The 21,938-nt window shown below is 43.9% G+C and overlaps 1 protein-coding gene across 5 annotated transcripts in view; it reads right to left on the reverse strand.

Moving 5' to 3' along the window:
• Sfxn1 (sideroflexin 1) overlaps nt 1–12,777 on the reverse strand; it is a 35,312-nt gene extending 22,535 nt beyond the window's left edge. Inside the window, exon 1 of one of the 5 annotated variants that reach the window (XR_013112051.1) lies at nt 9,752–9,809. Coding sequence is in view for 1 of the 5 variants with exons in the window: in XM_076939008.1 (XP_076795123.1) it covers nt 9,752–9,761 (10 nt within the window). In the remaining 4 variants the exon portion in view is untranslated. Of the gene's footprint in view, nt 1–9,313; nt 9,338–9,751; nt 9,810–12,520 lie in introns of those variants that run through there. The other 4 variants (XM_034511070.2, XM_076939009.1, XM_076939008.1 and 1 more) reach the window with 4 other exon arrangements.
• Between the last annotated feature and the right edge of the window lie 9,161 nt (nt 12,778–21,938).

The following is a 21,938-nucleotide window of genomic DNA, read 5'->3' on the forward strand; positions in this document are numbered from 1 at the left end:
GGATAGCAGGGGCCCTGTCTCAAAAAAAAATAGGATGGAGAATGATCTAGGAAGACACTTGACGTCACACACCCTTGAGCAAAGCAGCTGATGTCAAAGTTACCTAATTCCGACCTAACAAATGTCATTCCTACTGGAAGTAATGGGCGATCCCCAAGATAAAACTATAAATAATGATAACAGATGCTAACAATTATAAAACTGAAAAAGATGGCAGGTTCTCTCAGCCTGTTCAGCACAAAATCCACCCAATCAAAAATTAAAGATCATCTTTAATTTACCAGAAACACAGAGACAAGCAACACAAGCCAACAGCCCCACAGACCAAAGATGGCACCTTCCCTTCCCTAAGAACATGTCTGCTCTCTGGTCCATGACTGTTTGCACATTTGCTTCCGAAGAATATTGTTTACTTTGGAACTGCACTATAGTGTTGTACTACATGCTTCTGGTTTGCTAAAAACCACCACCTTACTATGTAAATAAAGAAAATTCCTTACAGTCTAGCCTCTCGGTCATAATTGACACTGTATTCAGATATTCCTTTCTTGAAAGCTTCTACAAGTATTTAAAAATTTGATGTGCTATGTTTTAAATTTTATTATTTATTTTAGAATTCCATACATGAATATAATGTATTTTCATTGTATCTATCCCTCCCCAAACTGTGTCCCCTCTACAATTTATGGCCTGTTCATCTAATATGTATATATACATATGTATTACCTATTCATATATGTATATACACATGTATACATATCTCAAGTGCAAGTATGTACATAGGTGTAGTACTAACGACTTCGGCATGGGCAGCCTATCAGATGGTTCACCCTAAAGAAAACTCCTTCCCTCAGCAGTCGATGAGTCCTTCCATTATCCAGAATGTGGACTGGCGTGGTCTCGTGCAGGCAGCCCACATTTTTGAGAGTAAGTGGTTGCAATTCCCCATTACATCCAGGGGACACTATTTCCCCACCCCTGCTGGCTATTACAATTATTCCACCCTTTTCTTGGATATTCACTTACAGTTGTTTTATAAAAATCCTCCAGAGGTGTCAGCTCTTCACTGTGGACCCATAATAACCCCTTTGTCCTGCTTTGTCTTAGCTCTCTGCATTACACATAACACCACAGCATTGTCTGGGGCTCTCTTCTGTCATATCTGGTGATTCTCTTGGATGAATTCTCTGGTAATGGTGGGTCAAAGGATCCAATCACTACAGAGGACTCATATATTATAATCTTACGCTTTTTTATTTTCATTTCTAACATTAGTTCTAACTATGGTTTTCTTTAGTGTTTCATGAATTCTAGGAACCACTAAGGCATCAGATGCAAATGCTAGGTCACCCTATCATTTATCTGTAATAATGCATCACTGACAACTAGGTCAAAATCAAACATGTCAGTCAAGGCACCCAAGCCTGAAGCGGTGCAGCCAGAGATGAAGAATAAAATTTAGCTATTGATAAAACAGACTGGGACAGCAGACCCAGATAAAAGTAGATGGGGAGCCAAAGGAAACCACTTTTCTCCCAGCTGTGAAGTGTCAATAGCTCTGTGTCTGAGTGACACCACTTTCCTAGAGGACAGACCTGGCTTTGCATAATCACAGATGCTCAGAAACTTTGCAATTTGAAACACAAGAATGAATCAACCCCACCCTCCTCTGCTCCCCAGCACAAGAGTCACTGAGTTCTCAGCCCAGGCCTGGGGCTTCACATTAGGGAAATCCGGACTCAGTGTCCTAAGTCCATCTCAACATCGTAGTTTCCAAGGAAATAGGGATGCGAGTCCACTTCGCAGTGCAAACTTCTTTCCCCAGTCAAGGTCTGTGCTCATTCTAGTGCTGCAGCAATAAGTTACAGTGTTCTCTACAGTGCTAAGGTAAACTGTCCTTCTCTGCTTTGCTAGAGCCCACACGGCTGCCCTGGTCCTGATCTCCCTTACAATAATGAGCCTGGAATTACACCTCCACTGGACAGCAGCTCTGTCCCTGCTGGCTGTTACCTGATAAGGTTATAATACAGAACAGACCCAAAGTATAAATTAGAATAAACAGTTGTGCATATTAAATCCAGGGACAGAGACATATAGTAATTCCCCTTATCTGAGGGATACAAGTACCCACAGTGGATATCTGAAACTATAAATTGTATGGACCCCTATATTTTTCTATATATTTATATTTAGAATAAGATTAATTGATAAATTAGATACAGCAAGAAGTTAACATTACTTACAATAGAACAATGCACATGACAATATAAGCTGTGTGAATGTGTTCCTTCTCAAAATATTTTACTGTTTTTTGAAATTTCCCATTCAATGTTTTTGGACAACGATTGATCATTGGTAGTAAATGGGACTCGTGGACATCAAAAGGCTGGGTCATTGTGTGAAAACATGGATTATTTATACAGCCCACAAATAGTAAATAAAAACTCCACTTCATCTGTAGGGATGCTCCAGACTCTGCCACAGAGCTTACCCAAGCCATTGCAGCAACCTCCATAATGAAGGGGAACCAGGAATATGAGTCCTGAGCCCAAAGGTTGTGTGCACCTCAAGCTGGTCTGACCTCCTTCAGTGTCTGTGAGATAAAGGTTATTAAGGGATCTGTACTGCTTAGGCAAATAGTAGCAGCAGGAGCAGCAGCAGTTGATAACTATTGTAAGAGACACAGCTAAAATGGAAGAGCTGGTTCACTAAGTCCAGAGAAACTCAAAAGCTAAGATGGCACATCACATCAAAGGCTCAGCGCGTTCCTACAATGGCACCAGCAAAGACAGAAGCTCTAAACCACAGGGTACGTGGGGGGAGGAGAGCTTTTAAACACACACACACAGGCCTTCTAGAGGCTGCCTGGATATGTGACTCTGAGTGGTCTAGGCTCAGACCTTCAGCTCAATGGGTGGGCACCAGACCATATGGCTGATGCTCCCTTCCCACCCTCCTTGTGATGTTCCTCAGGCGGGGGCGAACTCTTCCCCAGGGGACACAGTTTTCCTCACGAGCATTCTTTCTCCTTTATGCTTAATACAGATAACAAGGCAACATTTTAAATGTAGCTTCCACAGAATTACAGTTCTTAACAACACATCTTGTTCAATGTGTTAAATACAAGCACCATTTTGGCTAAATTGTAACTAACTCTATGCCATTATAACAGAGTGGATACTTTTGTGGTAGTATTGCATAAGAACTATACAGGACCTTACAACTGAGTTATCCAACAAACTCATCATATAGACAGGAAAACTGAGACCCAAGGGAAGAACATACTCTGTCAGGTGACATGGCTGAAGGTGAGAGGGGACCCCAGCAGATCACCTTTTCTCTCTAGTCTTTTTAGCTTTTTTTTTTTTTTTTTTTTTTTGATAAAATCAGTTACTATCTATAGAGAACTGGATGGAGTCTCTGAGGTCCCTTTTTCTCTTTAAATAAGAAAGAGAACTTCTTAGAAAGAAACTTCTAGTGCAGTGGACATTATAACTTCACAGAGCATAGCCCAACAGAGCCACAGGCACTCTGCAGACAGAGGCCTTGTGAAAGAAATATCCCTTCTACAGGACAAAGATGGGCTGGGAAGTGAACATTTTTCTATTAAACACAGGGATACCCTGGATGCTTAAGACAATGTGCTCTCTCCTCAGGCCAGTGCTGAAATAAACCAGCTTATTTTTCACCACAGCTGTGTCCTTTCTACACAGTACAGATAGATGTCTTACAGATGAGGAGAGATTTTTTTTCAGAGGCTATTTCCAACCTATAGAGGAAGGAAGCAGGGCAGCTTTGCCTGCAGAGACCTGCACACTCCAGGCTAAACTGCCAAACCTCAGAAACCACAAAGTCCCTCGGAAGGCTTTGTCTTTGTGGGCAGAAGAATGGTCTCTCAAGAAGTGCACAGCCGGCATGGTGCCCAGGAGCTGAGGGAATGCTGCATTCTTAGTTCTGGGGCTTGCCTAAGGGATTTCAGCTCCACATCCTGTGATTATCTGAGTAGGTCCAGAGTCACAAGCTAGAACTGAAATGAGGCTGGGTGGATAGCTGAACAGCGCAGGGGCTTCCAGTGGCTGGAAAGGTAGAAGGACTCTTCCCAGCGCCCCCTGGTGGAAGAGTTCTGACCTCCAGCACACTAAGAGAATAAATAAACTTGTTTTAGTACTAAATGTGTGGTTTGGTAGTGTGACAAAGGGAACAAAAAAAGCCCCATTCCCTCACTGTGAGTCCAAGTGGCTTTCTACCAACGCAAACTGGATGCAGTGACCTGTACTTCCCATGCCCAGAAAAAGAAAGGCCACCAGGTTCATCAGTAACTCTGTATCAGCATCCTGACTGACATGGCTGATAGCCAGCCAGATAAAATGTATTACCCAACCCCTTTTTAAAGTATGAATTTCCACAGGCAAGCAGAGCTTTCACTTTCTCCACTTTCATTTTCTTCAGGAACTGATTGGTTTATTTAAAAAAACAACACACACACACACACACACACACACACACACACACACACACGCACATATGCACATGAAAAAAAAAAAAAAGAAAACTGAAAAACCTACCTCCCCTAGGGCCCTGTCCCCACCCTGACTCCCAAGTTCACTTGGGTCAGCCATGGGCAGGAACAGGGTTGTTCTTGTACTTGGTACTCAGGAGCAATGTGTGTGTCAGGTGGAGGAAGGACAGAGGAAGCAAGGCTGAGATGATGCCTGGCCAGCTTCACTTTGGGTCAAGAGTGGGCCAAAGAAGGGGCTGCTGCATGGAACTGTGGACATATGGCCTTCCTCCTGCCCACTTGGTCAGTTTGTTTCAGGTCATACCGCAGCATGAGTAAAGCAGCAGCTGGATGGTGTCACCAGCTGATGGTGAATGGTGCTGGGGTTCACATAGCACACTGGCAGATTTCTCACAGTTCACAGTCTGAAGGGAACTAGTGCCTCAACCACACTAGCCTGCCTTCAGCAGGCACACCAGAAGAAAGACTTGGGGCAGGAGGTCCCCCTGTGCATTTCAAAATCTAAACTGTAATTCCTGGAGTTTTGGCCAGCTGGGGGTCAGTTCTGAATTGAGTCTGTTTCACTGATGCCTGATTCCATTGGATAGTTGAGGTATCAACTCCTATTAAAGGATCTTTTTTATGAGTGATTTTAATCCTTAGAGTTAGCACCTTGGCTTTTAAAAACACCTGCTTTTATAAGAAACAAACAAACAAACAAACAAAATGAGGTGTAAAGCATTTTCTGTAGCTTTCTGAGAAGGAAAGTGATTTTGAGCTGTTTGTCTATGAATGATCACTAGCTTTCACTAGCCATTCACTCTGTCTCACAAACCACTCAGGATGTCAGCCACTAGGATCACTAATAATTATAGCATTATGCTGCTTTTAGAACTGGAGTTACAGATGCTTGTGAGCTGCCATTGTGAGTTCTGGGAACTGAACCCAGGTGCTCTGCAGGAAAGTAAGTTGCAGGAGGCTCAGAGGTCCTGTGCTCACAAAGAGGCACAGGGAAAGCCAGGAATGTTAAACACGCAGTTGTCTCTTCAAAAGAAGACACGGAGAACCTGTTTTCTGTCCAGAGGGCAGATAGTGGAGGTGGTTTATAGCCTGGAGACCTGTGCACTATCTGAATGACTGAGACCACACCAGACTCCCCCCCTACCCTGACCTTTACAATGGCACATGAAGTCAGTCTATAGAACTCATATTTATGGAAGATGTCACATGTGCTTTACAAAGACTCTTGATGTAGTCATTCCACGCCTTAAGCTTTGTTGCACACATGGGATTGAGGTGATTGTCACCAGGAAACTTTTTTCCAAATTGTGCTGCACTTAAATATGCCCGAAACAAGTTACCTGGCGTCAGACTCGCAAATTTTAGAACCAACCCTGGGTACTGAGCTGTGTTGAACCAGACTTCCTTCTCAGCTCACACTGACTGTTACCCTGCTGTTCCTGGTGTTGGCAAAGACCTCCATAATAAGCTCTTTTTCTTATCCATAGAAGCAACCATTTTTTAGTTTATCCATTTTGCATGTGTGTGTAAATGCACATGTGCATAGGTGTGCGTGGGTACCATGTTGCATAAGTCAGAGGATAACTTGCAATAGTTGGTTCTCCTGAAGGTGGAGATCTTGGAGATCTACCTCAGGCCATCAGGTGAAGCACCAGGTACCTGTTGAATCATTGAGCCAGACCTTGAAACAGCTTTCAAAGGGGACAGGAACACTCTGTTAGTGCTAACATTTGATCTCTTGGCCAAGGCTCAGGGAGCCTCATCAAAACACATTTCTCTGGTCTCAGTAGACATTCATTAACAAACATAGTTAACCAGTGCAGCCAGTGCACACTAAGGCAGTTTCACTGGCTTAGGCTTATTTCCAATGTTCTTAACATGCAAAACATCAGGTTGAAAAGCAAACAGATTATAATGGAACATATCCTACGTTAATCTCTTCAGATGCGCATGCAGAGACCCTTCACACAGCAAGCTGGCTATGCACAGGCCTCATCCAAGCCTGTTGAAGGAGCATTGTTAGACCACTAACCCAGCAAACCCTGTTTGAGACTAGGATGGTATTGACCGGTGCTTGAATCCACACACTGGTCAAAAACACTCTGTATTTCAATGGGCTCAAACTGCTTTAAAATTCACAAACGCTAAGTCACATGCAAACCAAAATAAGGAGCAGAGGAAGATGGTATATCCTCAGCATATTATACTGTAAGGCCAATGACTGGGTCACTCCCTCCTAGTATCACCAATGACAACTGAAGCAATGACTGAATTAACTTGCTCCTGGAACATAGAAGCCTGTATCTCATGTTTCTGTCAGACTATTCTCCCCAGAGAAATTATAATTATCCAAGAAAACGATTCTTACTTGAAAACAAGAAAATATCAAAGAACAAACACTCCCCATTCGACCTGACCATAATGTTTATTTAGATGTTACGGGGGCCTCCCCCCTCCCCCAGCATCTGGGATCCCTGAGGACTAGTAGACAATTCAGAAACCACATCAAGTAAACTGGCTACTGGAGGAATTAGCGACCATTTGGGCACTCACCTGCTCTAAAATTAGATCCCTTAAAAACACCAAATAAGTTCTCTATCTGCAGCCCCTGGCAGGAAGGACAACATTTGGAAGTCTTCCTTGCCTTCCAGCTCACTAGCTTGCTGCCAGTCAAGTTTGTTTCTGTCACCCTGTCTCCTGCTCTTAGCCTCACTAGGTAACAGGAGAACCAGATTGCTCATGTTTACAACAGTACATGTCCCAGTCTTTATGAGCAATTCGGTGAGAATACCACTGCCTTCCCCATCAGGAAGAATCCTCCCTGCACCGTACTGGAGGCATACAGCTGGGTAAGGGAAAGGATCCGACCTTGACACCTTGGTCCTGGGGTCCTTCCTTCTCAGGTCCTCTGTGACTCCAGGTTAAGTTTGTTGTAATCTGACATGGTCAAACAGTGCACTAGTCACTTGAATTGACTTAAGATGCTATACTCACCTCTGCCAGCTGTTCTGTGTCTTGAGTCCTAGATGGAGGGGCATGGGGTACACATAAGAGCTACTGCTAGGCTAAAAGGCAGAAACGTATGCTTGTGGGCGGAGCAACCCTGAGCTCAAACCTCAGCTCTGCCAACTACTTGGAGAACTGGTACATGCTATTCAACATCTTAAAAACAATTATAAACATGGATTTCTGGCTACCAGTAAGTACTAATGTTTGCTAATCACTTACTCTAAAAGCTGTCCTCACAGCATCTGTGATGGTTTGTATATGTGTGACCCAGGGAATAGCACTATTAGGAGGTGTGGCCTTGTAGGAGTAGGTGTGTCACTGTGCATATGGCTTTTAAGACCCTCATCCTAGCTGCCTGGAAGTCAGTATTCTGCTAGCAGCCTTCAGATGAAGATGTAGAACTCTCAGCTCCTCCTGCATCATGCCTGTACTTGGCTGGATGCTGCCATGTTCTCGCCTTGATGATAATGGACTGAAAACTCTGAACCTGTAAGCCAGCCCCAATGAAATGTTGTCTTTAAAAGAGATGCCTGGGCCATGGTGTCTGTTCACAGCAGTAAAACCCTGCCAATGACAGCCTCCCCATCTAAACTATAGAATCATCACTACCCTCATGCAGCACAGGAAGGCAGTTCATTAACTTAACTTGGCCAGTGCCCAGATGTGAACCCAATCACTTGCTTCCAAACTCTCTGCCCCCTTGAGAAATGCCTATAACTAGGGGACAACATTAATGTGGAGAGTCTGACAGAACAGAGCTGAGGTAAAACTAGTTTGTCAGAGGTACACTGGGAATACCCTAAGACCAGGCAAGCTGGGAAATACAGGTGGAGAAAAATTAAAATAAAAACCAAATGACCCAAACTTATGGAAAACCTTTAAGGCCTGAGCTAGAGCAGTCTAGATATGTCAACGATGCCCCAGCTCTTTACATCTCCTGCTGTTGGCCTGTGTTTCCAGGCTGGCCCCCACCTAGGGGGGAGCCTTAGCTTGTGACCTACCCTGGGAGTCGAGTCAACCAACAGAATGGGATGTGGACCAAACAATCATGACTTGGATCGGAGTATGGATTCTACAACCCTACAGAAGAGTTACTTTTCATCCTAAATCCCACTTTCCTAATGAAGAAACCGGACACTGGAGCTATTTCACAGAGCCAGTGGGATCATCACATGGAAGGTGGTACTAACCTCATTTGGCAAAGGGAGGGTCGCTGAGCGAGCCATGTTGGAGAGCAGAAGCTGCTGTCCTCACTGGCAGTGGCTGGCAGAGAATGGGGTGGGGGTGGGGGGGGCACTGTGCTCATTTTCCAGAGATCCTCACAAGTGTCTAAGCTAAAGAAGCTTTCTTCAAAATAAACCGAATTTCAAACCTTTAGACACATGCCAGAATATGTTCGATTACTGGTTTTAAAAAGGAATTCTCTGAAATTTCATTTCTGAAGATGAACACAGAATGAGCGCCCTCAGTGATTGGTGACAAACCTTTACCTCTGGCTAAAGATTAACAACGGTAATTATATTATTAAACTGGGAAGCAGGTTGTTGGTTAAAACAACTGTACTTTGGAGAAGCTAAGCAGAGGTCTAGGACTGGGACATAGCTCAGTGGCCGAGCACCTGCCCTGGCTCCTTTCCCCGTACTGAAAGGGAGGTGAGGCTTGCTGTTCAGTTCGGCTCCTTTAGGGTTGGGCAGTTGTGAAGTAGCACCAGGCTGCTAAATCCTCATGGCCTCCTGAGGTATCTTTTCACACTCAAGGTGACAGCCTGGGCAGTTCTGTACTTACCACAGTTTTGGATGTAAAAGGTGATGTGTCTGCAATGGATGATCACACTAAATCAATGCCAATTATTTACGAATTTCTTGAAACTGGTTGATATTTTGAAAAGCCGTGGTGCGGTCTAGCTAGCTACCTGGACCGCTGCCATGTTTCCACACTAGAAGCTGCCAGAGGCCCAGGAACACTGGCTCTAGATCCACGAGACATCGTGGCGGGGCTGCCTCTGCCGATCAGCTTCATGGAGTCCGTGCCCCAAAGCATGGCCCCTGGTTCAACTCTGACACCCTCATGATCCTCAGCTAAGCCTCAGACAATATCCACCATGCTCATGGTACCTGGTAGAATGAAGACTCTTAATACTTAAAGATTATTCAATAGATTTATATATCAGCAAATATTCAACCAAGATGCCCACACAATTAGAGTTGTTACCCAATATCTAACCTTTTGACATGAATAATTACTCAAGACTGCTAGAGACCCATACACCTGCCTCCATTTTCTTCTCCCTTCTTTTCCTTTCTCTCTTGTTCTCTCCTCCCCTTCCTCTTTCCTTCTCCCAGCTCCACCTCCTCTTCTACTGCCCAATCACCGAGCTCCACTGCAAATAAAATTCCTGCAACAATTTCTGTTTGGCCTTTTTTAGCCAGTCACCTGCCCTCAGTGGTCTCTCCTTATGGTCACAGTCATTCAGGAGATTAAACCATAGGTAAGAAAATGAGAGTCTGTGAGTTGAAAGCAAGCAGTTTGTAGAACAAACCCGTTGTAATGGGACATGCTTTTTAACACACACACACACACACACACACACACACACACACACACACACACACACACAATTAGCAGTCACCCAGAACAGGGTGAAACCATATAAAAATTTTATTGATTTCCCTTTGAGATGGTAGCATTAACCTGCAGAAATGATACCACTACCCAACCATGAACAGAATATTTTGGACATATTCGGCCAAATGATTGGCCACTCAAAAGAATCAACTTGGGGTTGGGAATTTAGCTCAGTGGTAGAATGCTTGTTTAGCAAGTACAAGGCCCTGAATTCAGTCCTCAGCTTGGGGGGGGGGGGGGGGGGGGAGCTCATAGATTATATAACAAAGTCTATAAAATCATGTTACAAATTAATAGTGTCAATTAAACAACAAATTTGAGCTTTGTACAGATGAAGGACCTGAGTGTTCTCTCTCATTAAGTGATAAGTAAAATTTATACAAGGATAGAGTCCTAACAATTTGAGTTTTTACTTTCAAATGAATAACTAGAAAAGAAAACAAAAGAAACAAAACAGGCTATTACAGGCTATTCTAGATTTCTTACCTTGAAGTCCAAACCATGTATTTACCTTTTCCACAATTTCACACAGCCAAAGGCACCTTGTTTGCACAGCTAAAGCTGCCATTTCTGTAGGGATACTTTGTTTCATTTTCAGGCAGCAGGAGTCACAAGGTAAGGGTCTGAGAGATGGCTAAGTGGTTAACTTGTTACTCTTTCAAAGGACCAGAATTTGGTTCCTAGATTCCACATCTGGCAGTTTGCCACTGTGGGCACTCTGATTCCAGGGGGAGCTGATGCCCTCTTCTGGCCTCTAAGGGCCCTTGCACACAGGCATATACTACAGACATATACTACAGAGAGAGAGAGGGAAAGGGAGAGGGAGATGGAAGGGGGAGGGGGGAGGAGGGAGAGGGAGAGGGGGGAGAGGGGAGAGGGGGCGAAGGGGAGAGGGAGAAGGAGAGGGAGAGAGAGAGAGAGAGAGAGAGAGAGAGAGAGAGAGAGAGAGAGAGAGAGAAGGGAGGGGGAGGGGAAGACAGGGAGATAGAGAGACAGAGAGAAAAGAGAAAGTGGCCCCACTGCTTTATGAGTCTTGTTTTGGCCTGGCTTTGTCCACAGCTTTCTTGGCAGGAAGTTAGGAGGGAAAAGGGAATGTTTCTTCTCAGCCAGAAGCTTTTGCTACATACCCGGGGGTGGGGGTGAGGGTGGGGGTGGGGGAATGTTTCACCAAACTTTTACAGAAAACTAAGCGCACTCTCTCTGTTTTGCAGACCTTTGGAGATGGAGCAATTCCTTATCAGAGCTGGGTGGGAACTAACAAACTCTTCCCAAACACTGTCATTCCTGTGACAGCCTCAGTCCTGAGGGTAGGAAGGGGTGTCTGAGGTACTGGGACTCCTGCTGAACTTCTATTTTTCCTCTAAACAGCTCTCCTTCACACAGCGAGCCTAAGTCCAACATTCTAAGAGCCACAAAGTCCCCTCCTTTACCTCAGTGCTTGCCTCTGCCTGGAACACAGACTGAGAAAAATCTAGGCAGTGGTTTTCAACCTCCCTAATGCTGCAACCTGTAAGACAGCATCTCCTGGTTTAGTGATCCCCCATCTATAAAATTATTTCGTTGTTATTTCATAATCATAATTTTGCTACTGTTATAAATCGTAATGTAAATATCTGGCACCCAAAGGAGATGAAGCAGAGGAGGGACCGGGCGTGTGAGAAAACTATAAAGAAGGGTCCTGGGTAAGTGCCCAAACTCTGAAGTCCAGCAGAACTACGCTTTTTCATGAGGTCTCTCAATAAATCGTCAGTAAGGGCACACAGGTGAAAACAATTTATACTCGGATTGCCCGGCCCTCCCTCTGGCCAGCTGTGACACTTTAAGCAAGTCACTCAACTTCTGAGCCTCAGTTTTAAAATCTGGATTATGGAGCCATTATTAAGGATTTGGCAGCATTGAATGAACACAAACGTCAGAGATCTAACCCCGGAGGCACAGACCTTAGTGTGGTCATTGTCATTCTGGGGCAGTTGGACCTGAGACGATCAGTAGTAACATGATGTGGGAGCTGAGGGTGCTGGTCCCATGGCTCTACCTGGGACACTTCGGTCCCTTGAAGAAATTAAAAGCTGGAGGTCGGCCACCAGGTGGTTTCCTCGCGACCTCCGGGTCCCAACTACTAAGAGCCACCTGGTCACCTGGCAATTGCGCGCGCCCATCCTCGTGGAGACAGTACCCTGGCAGCCATCTTGGCCGCCTGCACCCAGCAAGTTTCGTCACGCGGTGGCCAGGGACGCGTGGCACGGTACGTGATGCGCCCCTTCACATCAGTTCCACGAGATCAGCTCCACGCTGGGGCCTCCCTAGCCGCAGGCTAGAGCTGGGGACCCACAGGTCCCAGGGCGTAGGTACCCGCCCCAGACATACCCCAGCGGGCACAGCGGACCCTCCTGGGTCCCCAGCAGCTCCCGAGACCGCACCAGCCCGCGCGCCCCTGGCTCCCCGCGCGCGCTCCGCAGCCCCCCGCCACTCACCGCCTCCCCGGCCGCCACCCGCGCCGCTCGGTCCCGCTCGGCGCCGCCTCCCGCCGCCGGAAGCGCCACGGTCCCGCGCGCCGCCCCCAGGAGCACGGCCCCGACGCGCGCTCACAACGCGCGGCCCCGCCCAGAGGTTCCTGCCTCTGCCTCGGTGTCACTCAGCAGCTTTGGCTGCTGAGCTGAGAACGCCTAAGTTCATCCTAGCCGCGGCCAGGTCAATGCCACTGCTTTTCAGTTTGGTTTCCCTTAGAAGACCAGCGGTCATCATTGCTCCTCCATTCATTTGGGCTAATGCTTCTTAAAATGTGGCGCTTGGCACAGCCAGAGCTACAAGAAAAATTAGACGAAACAAGTGCCACCTTCAAAAGAGTCACTGACATCTGGATAGGGATGGGACCATAGGGGAGATGAAGACCAGAGGTCTTTTCTGGAGGCTCATGAGCTCAGCCAGGTTGGACCTAGTTAGACCAGGGTTAGACTATGTGGAGAGATGAATAGAACCTCGGACGCATTTTGAAGGCCAGCACAATACGACAAATAACAAATTGCATTCTGCGCACAGGTAGAAAAATTCCATTTTTTAAAGACACAAATTCTCCCCCAAATAACCTATAAGCAACGAGATTCTGAATTGAATTCGGACTGTGTATGCGTGTGGCGTGTGTGTGTGTGTGTGTGTGTGTGTGTGTGTGTGACGTGTGACTGTCTGTCTGGATCCTGACAAGGTGACTGGTAAAATGCATATGAGAAAACAAAGAACCTGAAACAGCCAAAACACTTTGAAGGAGTAGACTGTCCTACAGTTACAAAATTTGGCACAGAGCAACGGTATAAAAGGAAGGGTGTGTCTGTACTAGGGTCCAGGAGGAGCTCCACTCAGCCAGACAGACATGCCAGACTAGGCTACAAGAAAGTCACCAGAGAGAGATGGGAAAGGGATCAGGCTCCTGTTAGGGGTTTCTACTGTGGGAGGCTGGTCCAAGAAGGCCCTAATAACATTGTAAAGAAAAGCGGTGTTTCTTCTGAGTGTGGAGGAAAAGGATGTGCCCAAGCCCAAACTTACCAAATTAGCTGACAGTAAGTATACAAGAGCGGTTGGCTTGGAGCCTACTGAATGCTATGTGACCCACTGCCTCAAGCTCCCGCTGCCTTGACTTCCCCTGGATGATGGTCTATGCTTTCGAACTGTGACCTAAAATAAATCCTTTCCTCCCTTGGGTTTGCTTTTGTTGGGATGTTTTATCACAGCAACAGAAAAAGAAACCAAGGTAGTTCCCACATGAAAAACTGGTCTAAGCCAGGAAGATAGTTTGTCTGTCACTGCTTTGTCACACTGTACTATGCTTATTAAACATGCCCCTTTCTATTTAGTACTGGCTTGCGTGAATTTTTTTTTAACTGATCACCAATCCCCCACTATACATGTGGCTCCCGAATATACTGTATCATAAGGCAGTGGGATACAGGTATTCACTCAACACACTACCTTAGACAACATAAAACTAACTCAGTTGCAAGTGAATTCATAAAACAAACATGGAGAACAAAACTTTGAGCAATATTTCCCATATATTTTGAATGATATTCATTATAATCAGAACTTGCATGTGTTCTTAGTCTGATTCTAAAACAGACTGAAAAAGGATTGAGAGAGAAAACAAAGACCCAACATCCTGGCTAGTTTTCTATTGACTTGGCACATGTTACAGTCATCAGAGAGGAGGAGCCTTAATTGAGAAAATGCCTCTATAAGATCAGGCTGTAAGCAAGCAGGTGGCACTAATTAATTTCTTAATTAGTTATTGATGGGGGAGGACTGCCCATTGTGGATCATGACACTCATGGGCATCTGGCCCTAGGTTCTTAAGAAAGCAGGCTGAGCAAGCCATGAGGACCAACCCAGTAAGCAGCATCCCTCCATGGCCTCTGTCTGCATCAGCTCCTGCCTCCAGGTTTCTGCCCTGTTTGAGTTCCTGTCCTGACTTCCTTTGATGATGAACAGTGAATGATGAGGAAGTGTAAGCCAAATAAACCCGTTTCTCCCCAACTTGCTTTGGTCATGGTGTTTCATCACTGCAATAAGACAATCAACAAAACACAAAAGGACTCTATAAAGAGCTAGTGGGGGAAAAAAAAAAACCCATAGGTTGTAAACAAGTATTTAAAATAAATCCACTGTGAACTTTGCAGCAGAAGAATATCTAACTTAACATCTTTGCAACAGTATTTGTAACTAAGTACTATGCAAGCCACCAGGTTGGCAGCAGAACAGAAGGCATAGTAGATACAACTTACCCATTTTCTGTTGCTATAGTAACCACATTATCATAACTCTAAAACTCCAGGCTGAACAATTGTAACAGTGTGATCTATCTCTGAGTCTATGTGCTGGCTATGTGAGTCTATTTCTTTGAGCTGCTCTCTGCTTACTCTTTCATCCCTAGATGACTGATAGCTGTACTCATCCCTGTATCTGAGGGAGGCCTTAGGTACAACAGTTGGCTGACTTCACTCTGTTCTGGTTTCTTTTATCCCATGGGCTGTGCTGGGCATGTTTGCATAGCAGGAAAACAGGTGGGAAGGAAGAAGAGGCCAAGACTTAGAACAGGCATGCTTGCCCGCCTGTTGCAGTCTGTGGGTCCAAGTGAGTGGCAAAACCATTATCCATTCAGTAGGAAAAGATCACACCCCTATAGTAAGGAGCTGCCAAGCAACATTGTACAGGTAAAGGCTTGGGTGTCCCCCAAATTCTGTCATATGTGCCGTTGCTCTTTCTCCTGGGAATAGACCCTCTCCCTTTTTCCATCTGATCTGATGATCTGATGACTACTTATCCTCTTAGACCCTGCCTCAATTACAAGTACATGGCCCACACTGGGTCAAACATATGACCTGGCTTGAATTTGTAAACACTGGAAAAGAGACATTAATCCTCTCTGGTCCCTTTTCCACACACAAACACAGATTGAGGGTGTTAAGCTAAGAGAATTCAGGTCAAAGGAGCCAAGTAGCCCCTCTTTGCCAGTTTGCAGACGTGAACTAGCAGAAAGATAGTTTGGAGGACACGTTAAACCTTGAGCCTAGCCAATCCTGAAGCCAACCCTGGGCTTCTAGTTACAGGGACCAGAAATCTGTCCTTTCCCATCTTAGTTTGGGTTTTATTGCTATGAAGAGATACCATGACCAAGGCAACTCTTACAAAGGCAAACATTTAATTGGGGGCTCATGGCAGGAAGCATGGTAACGTGCAGGCAGACATGGTGCTGGAGAGAGAAGCTGAGAGTTCTACATTTTGATCTGCAGGCAGTCAGGAGATGACTTCCAAGCAGCTGGGAGGAGAGTCTTAAAGCCATCTCCACAACGACACACACTTTCTCCAACAAAGCCACACCTCCTAATAGTGCTACTCTCTGGGCTATGCACATTCAAACCACCACAACTCCTCATCCGATGCATATCTTCTGAGCTGGATTTCTAGACCTGGTTGACTGGGAATTCATGGCAAAATCCAAGGTAAATAGAACTACTGAAAAAAATAGAAGGCATAGGTGGACTAAGGAGGAAGAAATGAAAAGAGGCATTAAAAGAGAAAGTGGGAGTCTACAGGTGTTTGTGCCATTGCTTTAAATAGAAGGGTTTTGTCATTATTGCTTATTTGTTTTGTTTTTTCCCCAGGGCAGTAGCTTTCCTGGGACTGAGGGGCCTTTGTTTGGAATTGAAACAGAAAGAAACAGAGGCTTGGGGAGTTTTGCTCTCTAACCCTGCAGAGAGCTGTTGGGGACTTTGCATTTGAATGTGGACTTTGATCCACTCAGGGAACAGTGTGATCCAAGCAGCGCTGTGGTCAGCAATAGTCAGGCCACATTTCTGAGCATCCTCAAAGTTTGGTGTTCTGAGCAAAGATGTTGCTGAGCGCTGATTCTGCATTTTCTTTGTTCGTTGGTTCGATGTTTTTCAACCTAAAGGTTCTGGGTCCAGCAATTCAGCGGAGCCTAACAGATAGGAGAAGACTGGCAATAACTGGATGCCTGCCACGAGCTGGGCATGTGCTGTAATGTGCAATTTTTTTTTTAGTTGTAACATGGCCGTTTGACATGGTAAAAAAAAAAAAAAAAAAAGATTGAAGAACTGGTCTTTGTGTAGAAGTGGCTTTTCACTGCTTCTGGGCTTTTCTCCACAGAAGATATTTGTATATTTTGTCAATGTTGAGACAGGCTATTTTTTTCTCTAGGAATAATAAAGTTGTCACTCATGTTAATCCAGTTCTAATGGATTATGCATTTTGTTATAAATGATGCCATCATGAGGTTAGATGTTTTAATATGTAGGTTGGTATGCACATATATGCAATAAAATTATTAATATGGAATCAGTATTTTTCATAAAAATATCAAACAAAAATTGTTAAATTTAGACTCTATGTCCACTATCAGACTTAATATTACTATAATATAATTTATATAATGAAGTCTCTGACAGGCAACATGATAAAAACTCCTTAAAAATGTTACTTGTTTTTATGGTTTTGAGATCTTATTTTAAAGAAATATATGATATTTATATCTAGAAATGACCCATAGTTTGTCAGAAGTATATGTGTCTATATCTATATCTATCTGTATCTATCTATATCTATCTATATCTTATGAAAGTAAATCTTATAGGAAAAAATTACATGAAGCTAGATCAGTATTAACCAAAACATTGTTTATAAGGAATTTTTAAATGCATTGATTTAAGCAATTTGACTTTCTTAGGTTAGTTTGTAGTAAATTTTATAAAGGTCTGTGTCACTGTGTTAAATGCCCTTAGCAGCACAGGGTAGCTCTTGTATTAATTAACATTCATAAAGCACAAAGTTAATCAATACCATGGATTGGAGGTCAAAGGCTCAGAGGCTGGGCAGGGTCATGATAACAAGAGACAAAGAGGAGCTGTTGTTTAGCCAAGTAAAGATGGCACACCCAGCACACCCACCACCCAAGGGCTGAGTCTACCTAGCTTAGAACATTGTCATGGTGGGTATAAGGGATCCATGTGGTCACCTGTTCTGATTTGTTCCAACAGAATGCTGGCCATTAAGTTATTATTAAACAAAAGGTGAGACAGCCCAAAGTTGTCACACACTAGGCCTGTGACCCTTGGCACTAATTTGTCCCTTGCTTTTCCACCCACATATAAGTTCCCTGAAATAACGACTCTGCAACTCAACTATATTTACAAACACCTTGTCCATAAGCTTTGGCTCGTTCTCCAACTAGCTCATAACCCCGTATCCCATTTATTCTAATCTATGTGTCTGGTCACCTCAGCTCAGTGTTCATTCATCTGTTCTTTTTCATGTCCCAGGGTGAATCCTCCCACATTTGGCTCTATCCCAGAATCCTTTCTATCTACTGGAAGTTCTACACTCTATTCTACTGTTTCCTGTAGGCCACTTGCTTTTTTTAAATTGATGGGTGATACACCCATACAGTACATAAGAGATTCTCTCTATGCCTTGCACATAGAGCTTCACTGTAAAAAATATGTATCCTGATAACTCTTACGTTGAAAGAATAAGAACAAAAATTGTGAGAATATACCTGCTTGTAGCTAAAATAAAGGTTGGTCTATGCCCTAAGTTCCAGACTCTCAGTTTCCTATATCTCTTGTCAATCATGATGTTCTCAGATGTGTATCTTAGGGGAGGCTAAGTTCATTTAGGGTGTTGGGGATACTGGGTTGAGTTACATAATATCCAAATCAAGATATTCAGGCTGAAGGAAGAAGCAGCTCATCTCAGCAACAGACAGGCCCGGAGGAAGAAATTGGTCCATTTGGGGTGGTACTGGGGAGGCTTTAGGGAGAGGAGACAGATTTACTGAAGTTCAAAGGATGAATTGGGAGAAGAGATGTGGGAAGGGACCAGCGTGTGTGACTACCTGAAACATCTCTAGGTGGCTGAGGGTGGGAAGCTGCAGCTGCTGGGAACACTGGGCATGAGGTAAACCTGGGTGGTTAGAGGGCCAGGTGTAGCTCTGCCATGAAATATAGTTAGGGACATGTAGGGACCCTGCCTTCAAGAGGGGCTGAGGTAAAGGATACTGGGGTATCAGCATGGGCTTCTTTACCAATGAAGGTAGGGAGAGGTTGGAGCCATAGATAGGACCAGAAGGAGCGCTTGGAACCAAGAGAAGAAGCAAAATGTAGATGTGGCCAGCAAGGCCATTCTCTAGGAGAAGCATGGACTGTGGGACTCCATTGTTAGTCCCATAGGTCTACACTAGCTTCACACTAAAACCAACTAGGAAATTTTGAAAGACTCCTCTTTCTTCTCCAAATGGAGAATACAGAATCTGGATACTATGTGCTCTGAAATGAAGGGGCAGACATGGATGACAGACAGGGAATCAATCCCCTAAAGTTGTGAATCTTGGGTTTCTGTACCATCTTAGAGGTAACTGCCATGGTGACCTGTCATTTTCCAGTTGGTGGTACTGGAAATGGGCCAGCAAGCCCCTTGTTTGCCAAGTACACAAAAATCTGACACACATTCAAGTGGAAGTCTAGCAGGTCTCCTGAGCAAAGCCCCCCAAGTGGCTCTTTAATTAAAAAGAAAGCAATTCTTGCAGTATTGAGGTTTGAGTCCAGTATGAGCTCATCATCTTGCGCTCAAGAGGCAGAGGCAGGAGGATAACTACAAGCTAAAAGCTAGCTGGTTCACGCTGCAAGTTCCAGGTCAATCAGAACTACACAGTGAGACCCACTCTCTGAAAGCAAAAGTGACAAAAAAAAAAAAAAAAAAAAGAAAGCAAACAAAAAAACAAACAAAAAAAAAAAAACTTTTTCTTTCAAATAGGTCAGAGGCCAAATTGATGGTGTCTCTGCCAAGAAACTGAAACTGATCCATTATGGGCTCTGAAGGAGCTGATCTACTAGTCAAACTGGTCGCTAAAAATGTTATATATATGTGTGTAGTGTGTGTTTGTGTGTGTGTGGTATATGTTTGTGTGTGCATGTGTGAATGCATGTTTATGTGTGTGTGCATGTATGTTTGTGTATGTATGTTTATGAGTGTGTGTATCTCTGTATGTCTATATTTGTGTGTATATGTGTGTCTATTGTGTGTATATGTGAAAGTATTTATGTGTCCACATTAGCATATGCATATGCCTCAGGGTACATTGAAGCAGGTTAGAGGATAACTTGGGAGAGTGGATTTGGTGGGAATTAAACTTAAGTTGTCCAGCTTGGCAGCAAGCTGACCTATTTTTTTCTCTCCAATCAAATGAATCTTAACGTAATTGGGTAGAATTAAGGTAAACTGTACTTCAGATTTCTTTGTCTGTGGCTAATCACTTGTCGATCTGCTTTCCTAACTCCTTGGAGAATGCCCTGTTTTACTTGCTCTTTAGATCCCATTCAGTCATTCTGTAACCAATCATAATGGGTGGTAGGGTGTCACACCTTGGTGAATCTGAAACCAAAGTCAGTACAGCCATGGCATGAAAGGGCAGAGAGCAATTCATTACCTGCAGCAGGCACAGGAGCGGGGGGGGGGGGGGGGGGGGGGGGGAGGCTAAAGGAGCCCAAATTTCAAACAGTATTTCTAGGTTGTATCTAAGGTACTCAACATTTCCAATGGCAGTTTTGCTGACTAATTTACATAATGCTGGGGAAAGAGTCTGACTTTTTTTTTTTAAAGCTAGGTAGACTTGAAAGTTGGAAGTCTTTTTAGTCATAATATTGCCTGCCAGGTATGTATGCAATCCATCCCCACCCCCTCCACAAACATTCGTGTGCTCATGCTGCAGAGGCTAGAATGTGTAGGCCTTGTGCATGTGTCCTTGTGAGCTGCCATTTATTCAGAACACACAGAGCCATCAGTTTTGTCTAGCCTGTACCACCCTGCAGAGTTCTCTAGTGCAACAGCAAATTCTTCTGCCAGGGAAGATACAATGGAGTTTGCTAAAGGATATTAGGGATTTTGCAAACCTGCACAATGATCGAGAGCCATGTTAGTACAGTTGAGAGAAGCAGTTGTATTCAAGCTGATACAATGTATCCAAGCTGATACAATGCATCCAAGCTGATACAATGTATCCAAGCTGATACAATGCATCCAAGCTGATACAATGTATCCAAGCTGATACAATGCACCCAAGCTGATACAATGTATCCAAGCTGATACATTGTTTCCTTATGGAAACAATAGAGAATCACCATCCCCATTGAGCACCAGGCCTCTGGCCTGTCAGCCAGACAGGAGGCCTGGCGAGCCTGCATCTGGTAACAGCTTCACATTGGATTTGGATTGTTCGGGGTCAAATCCTAGTTTCGTGATGGATAAAGACAAGCTAGAACTAGTAGCTCTACTGCAAAGTAATCTGGGAAATGTGCTTTGTAACTCAGATCCCCTAAAGAACAGAGGAAAAAGCCAGGAGAGGCTTGGAACAAGTAGGTTCAGTTCCTGCTGTAATTCCACCATGCCTGTTGTTGTCTATGCTGTCTTGCGTAGTTCAAAGCGTCAAAGTGATATTGAGCCTGTCGTTCTTCTTTGGCTACAGATACTATTACAGATATGTAGAGCTTTGAAAGTTCTCTCTAATCAAAATTATTTCTAGCTGTGTTTTCTCATATTTTCTTTTAGCAAATACAATCAAGTTACAAATATCCACATTTGTGTGTGTGTGTAGATTAATAAAGGACCATGGGGAAAGACAGGTTTTTTTTCCTCATTAGTCCTGCCTCTTATTAGTGAGTGACATCAGTCAAGTTGCAGTGTCTTTATGTTTGAAACAGGCTGATAAAACTTTCATCAGAGTTGGCCCATAGAGGGCGCTAACGGAATGATAGTCACTTCCCAAGGTTTTTGTTTTGTTTTTGTATGTGTGTTTCATTTTAACAAAATCAAACAGTAATAATGACATTCATCACACTGAAATGAAAATAAAGCATTTTCATACTGACTTTGATTCAGAAACCCCCATCCTTTGGTAACTGGCTTTGCTTTGATGTAGTTTAATACAGCTAATTAATTCTGTAATTTGTAAGTTTACTTAATGACTTCTTGCCCTGCCATTGAATCTTATACAGTAATTATATACTCAATACAGATTTAAGAAAAATGTGTGCTGATATGAAGACTTCTTTGTTGTAATTTATAAATTTGTTTTTCATACATTCAAGTAGTCAAAAAATTCTATTTTTTTTTTTTTTTAAAGTAATCTTGAGTCCTTGTCTGAATTCATTTGAAGAGCTAGCTTTGGCTCTCTAGTGCCTGACAGTATAGTTACTGTGTTACAGTGAATGTTAAGCTTTGCTGT

The sequence above is a fragment of the Arvicanthis niloticus genome, chromosome 8 (genome assembly GCF_011762505.2).
Source record: "Arvicanthis niloticus isolate mArvNil1 chromosome 8, mArvNil1.pat.X, whole genome shotgun sequence".
In the NCBI taxonomy this organism is placed as follows: domain Eukaryota; kingdom Metazoa; phylum Chordata; class Mammalia; order Rodentia; family Muridae; genus Arvicanthis; species Arvicanthis niloticus.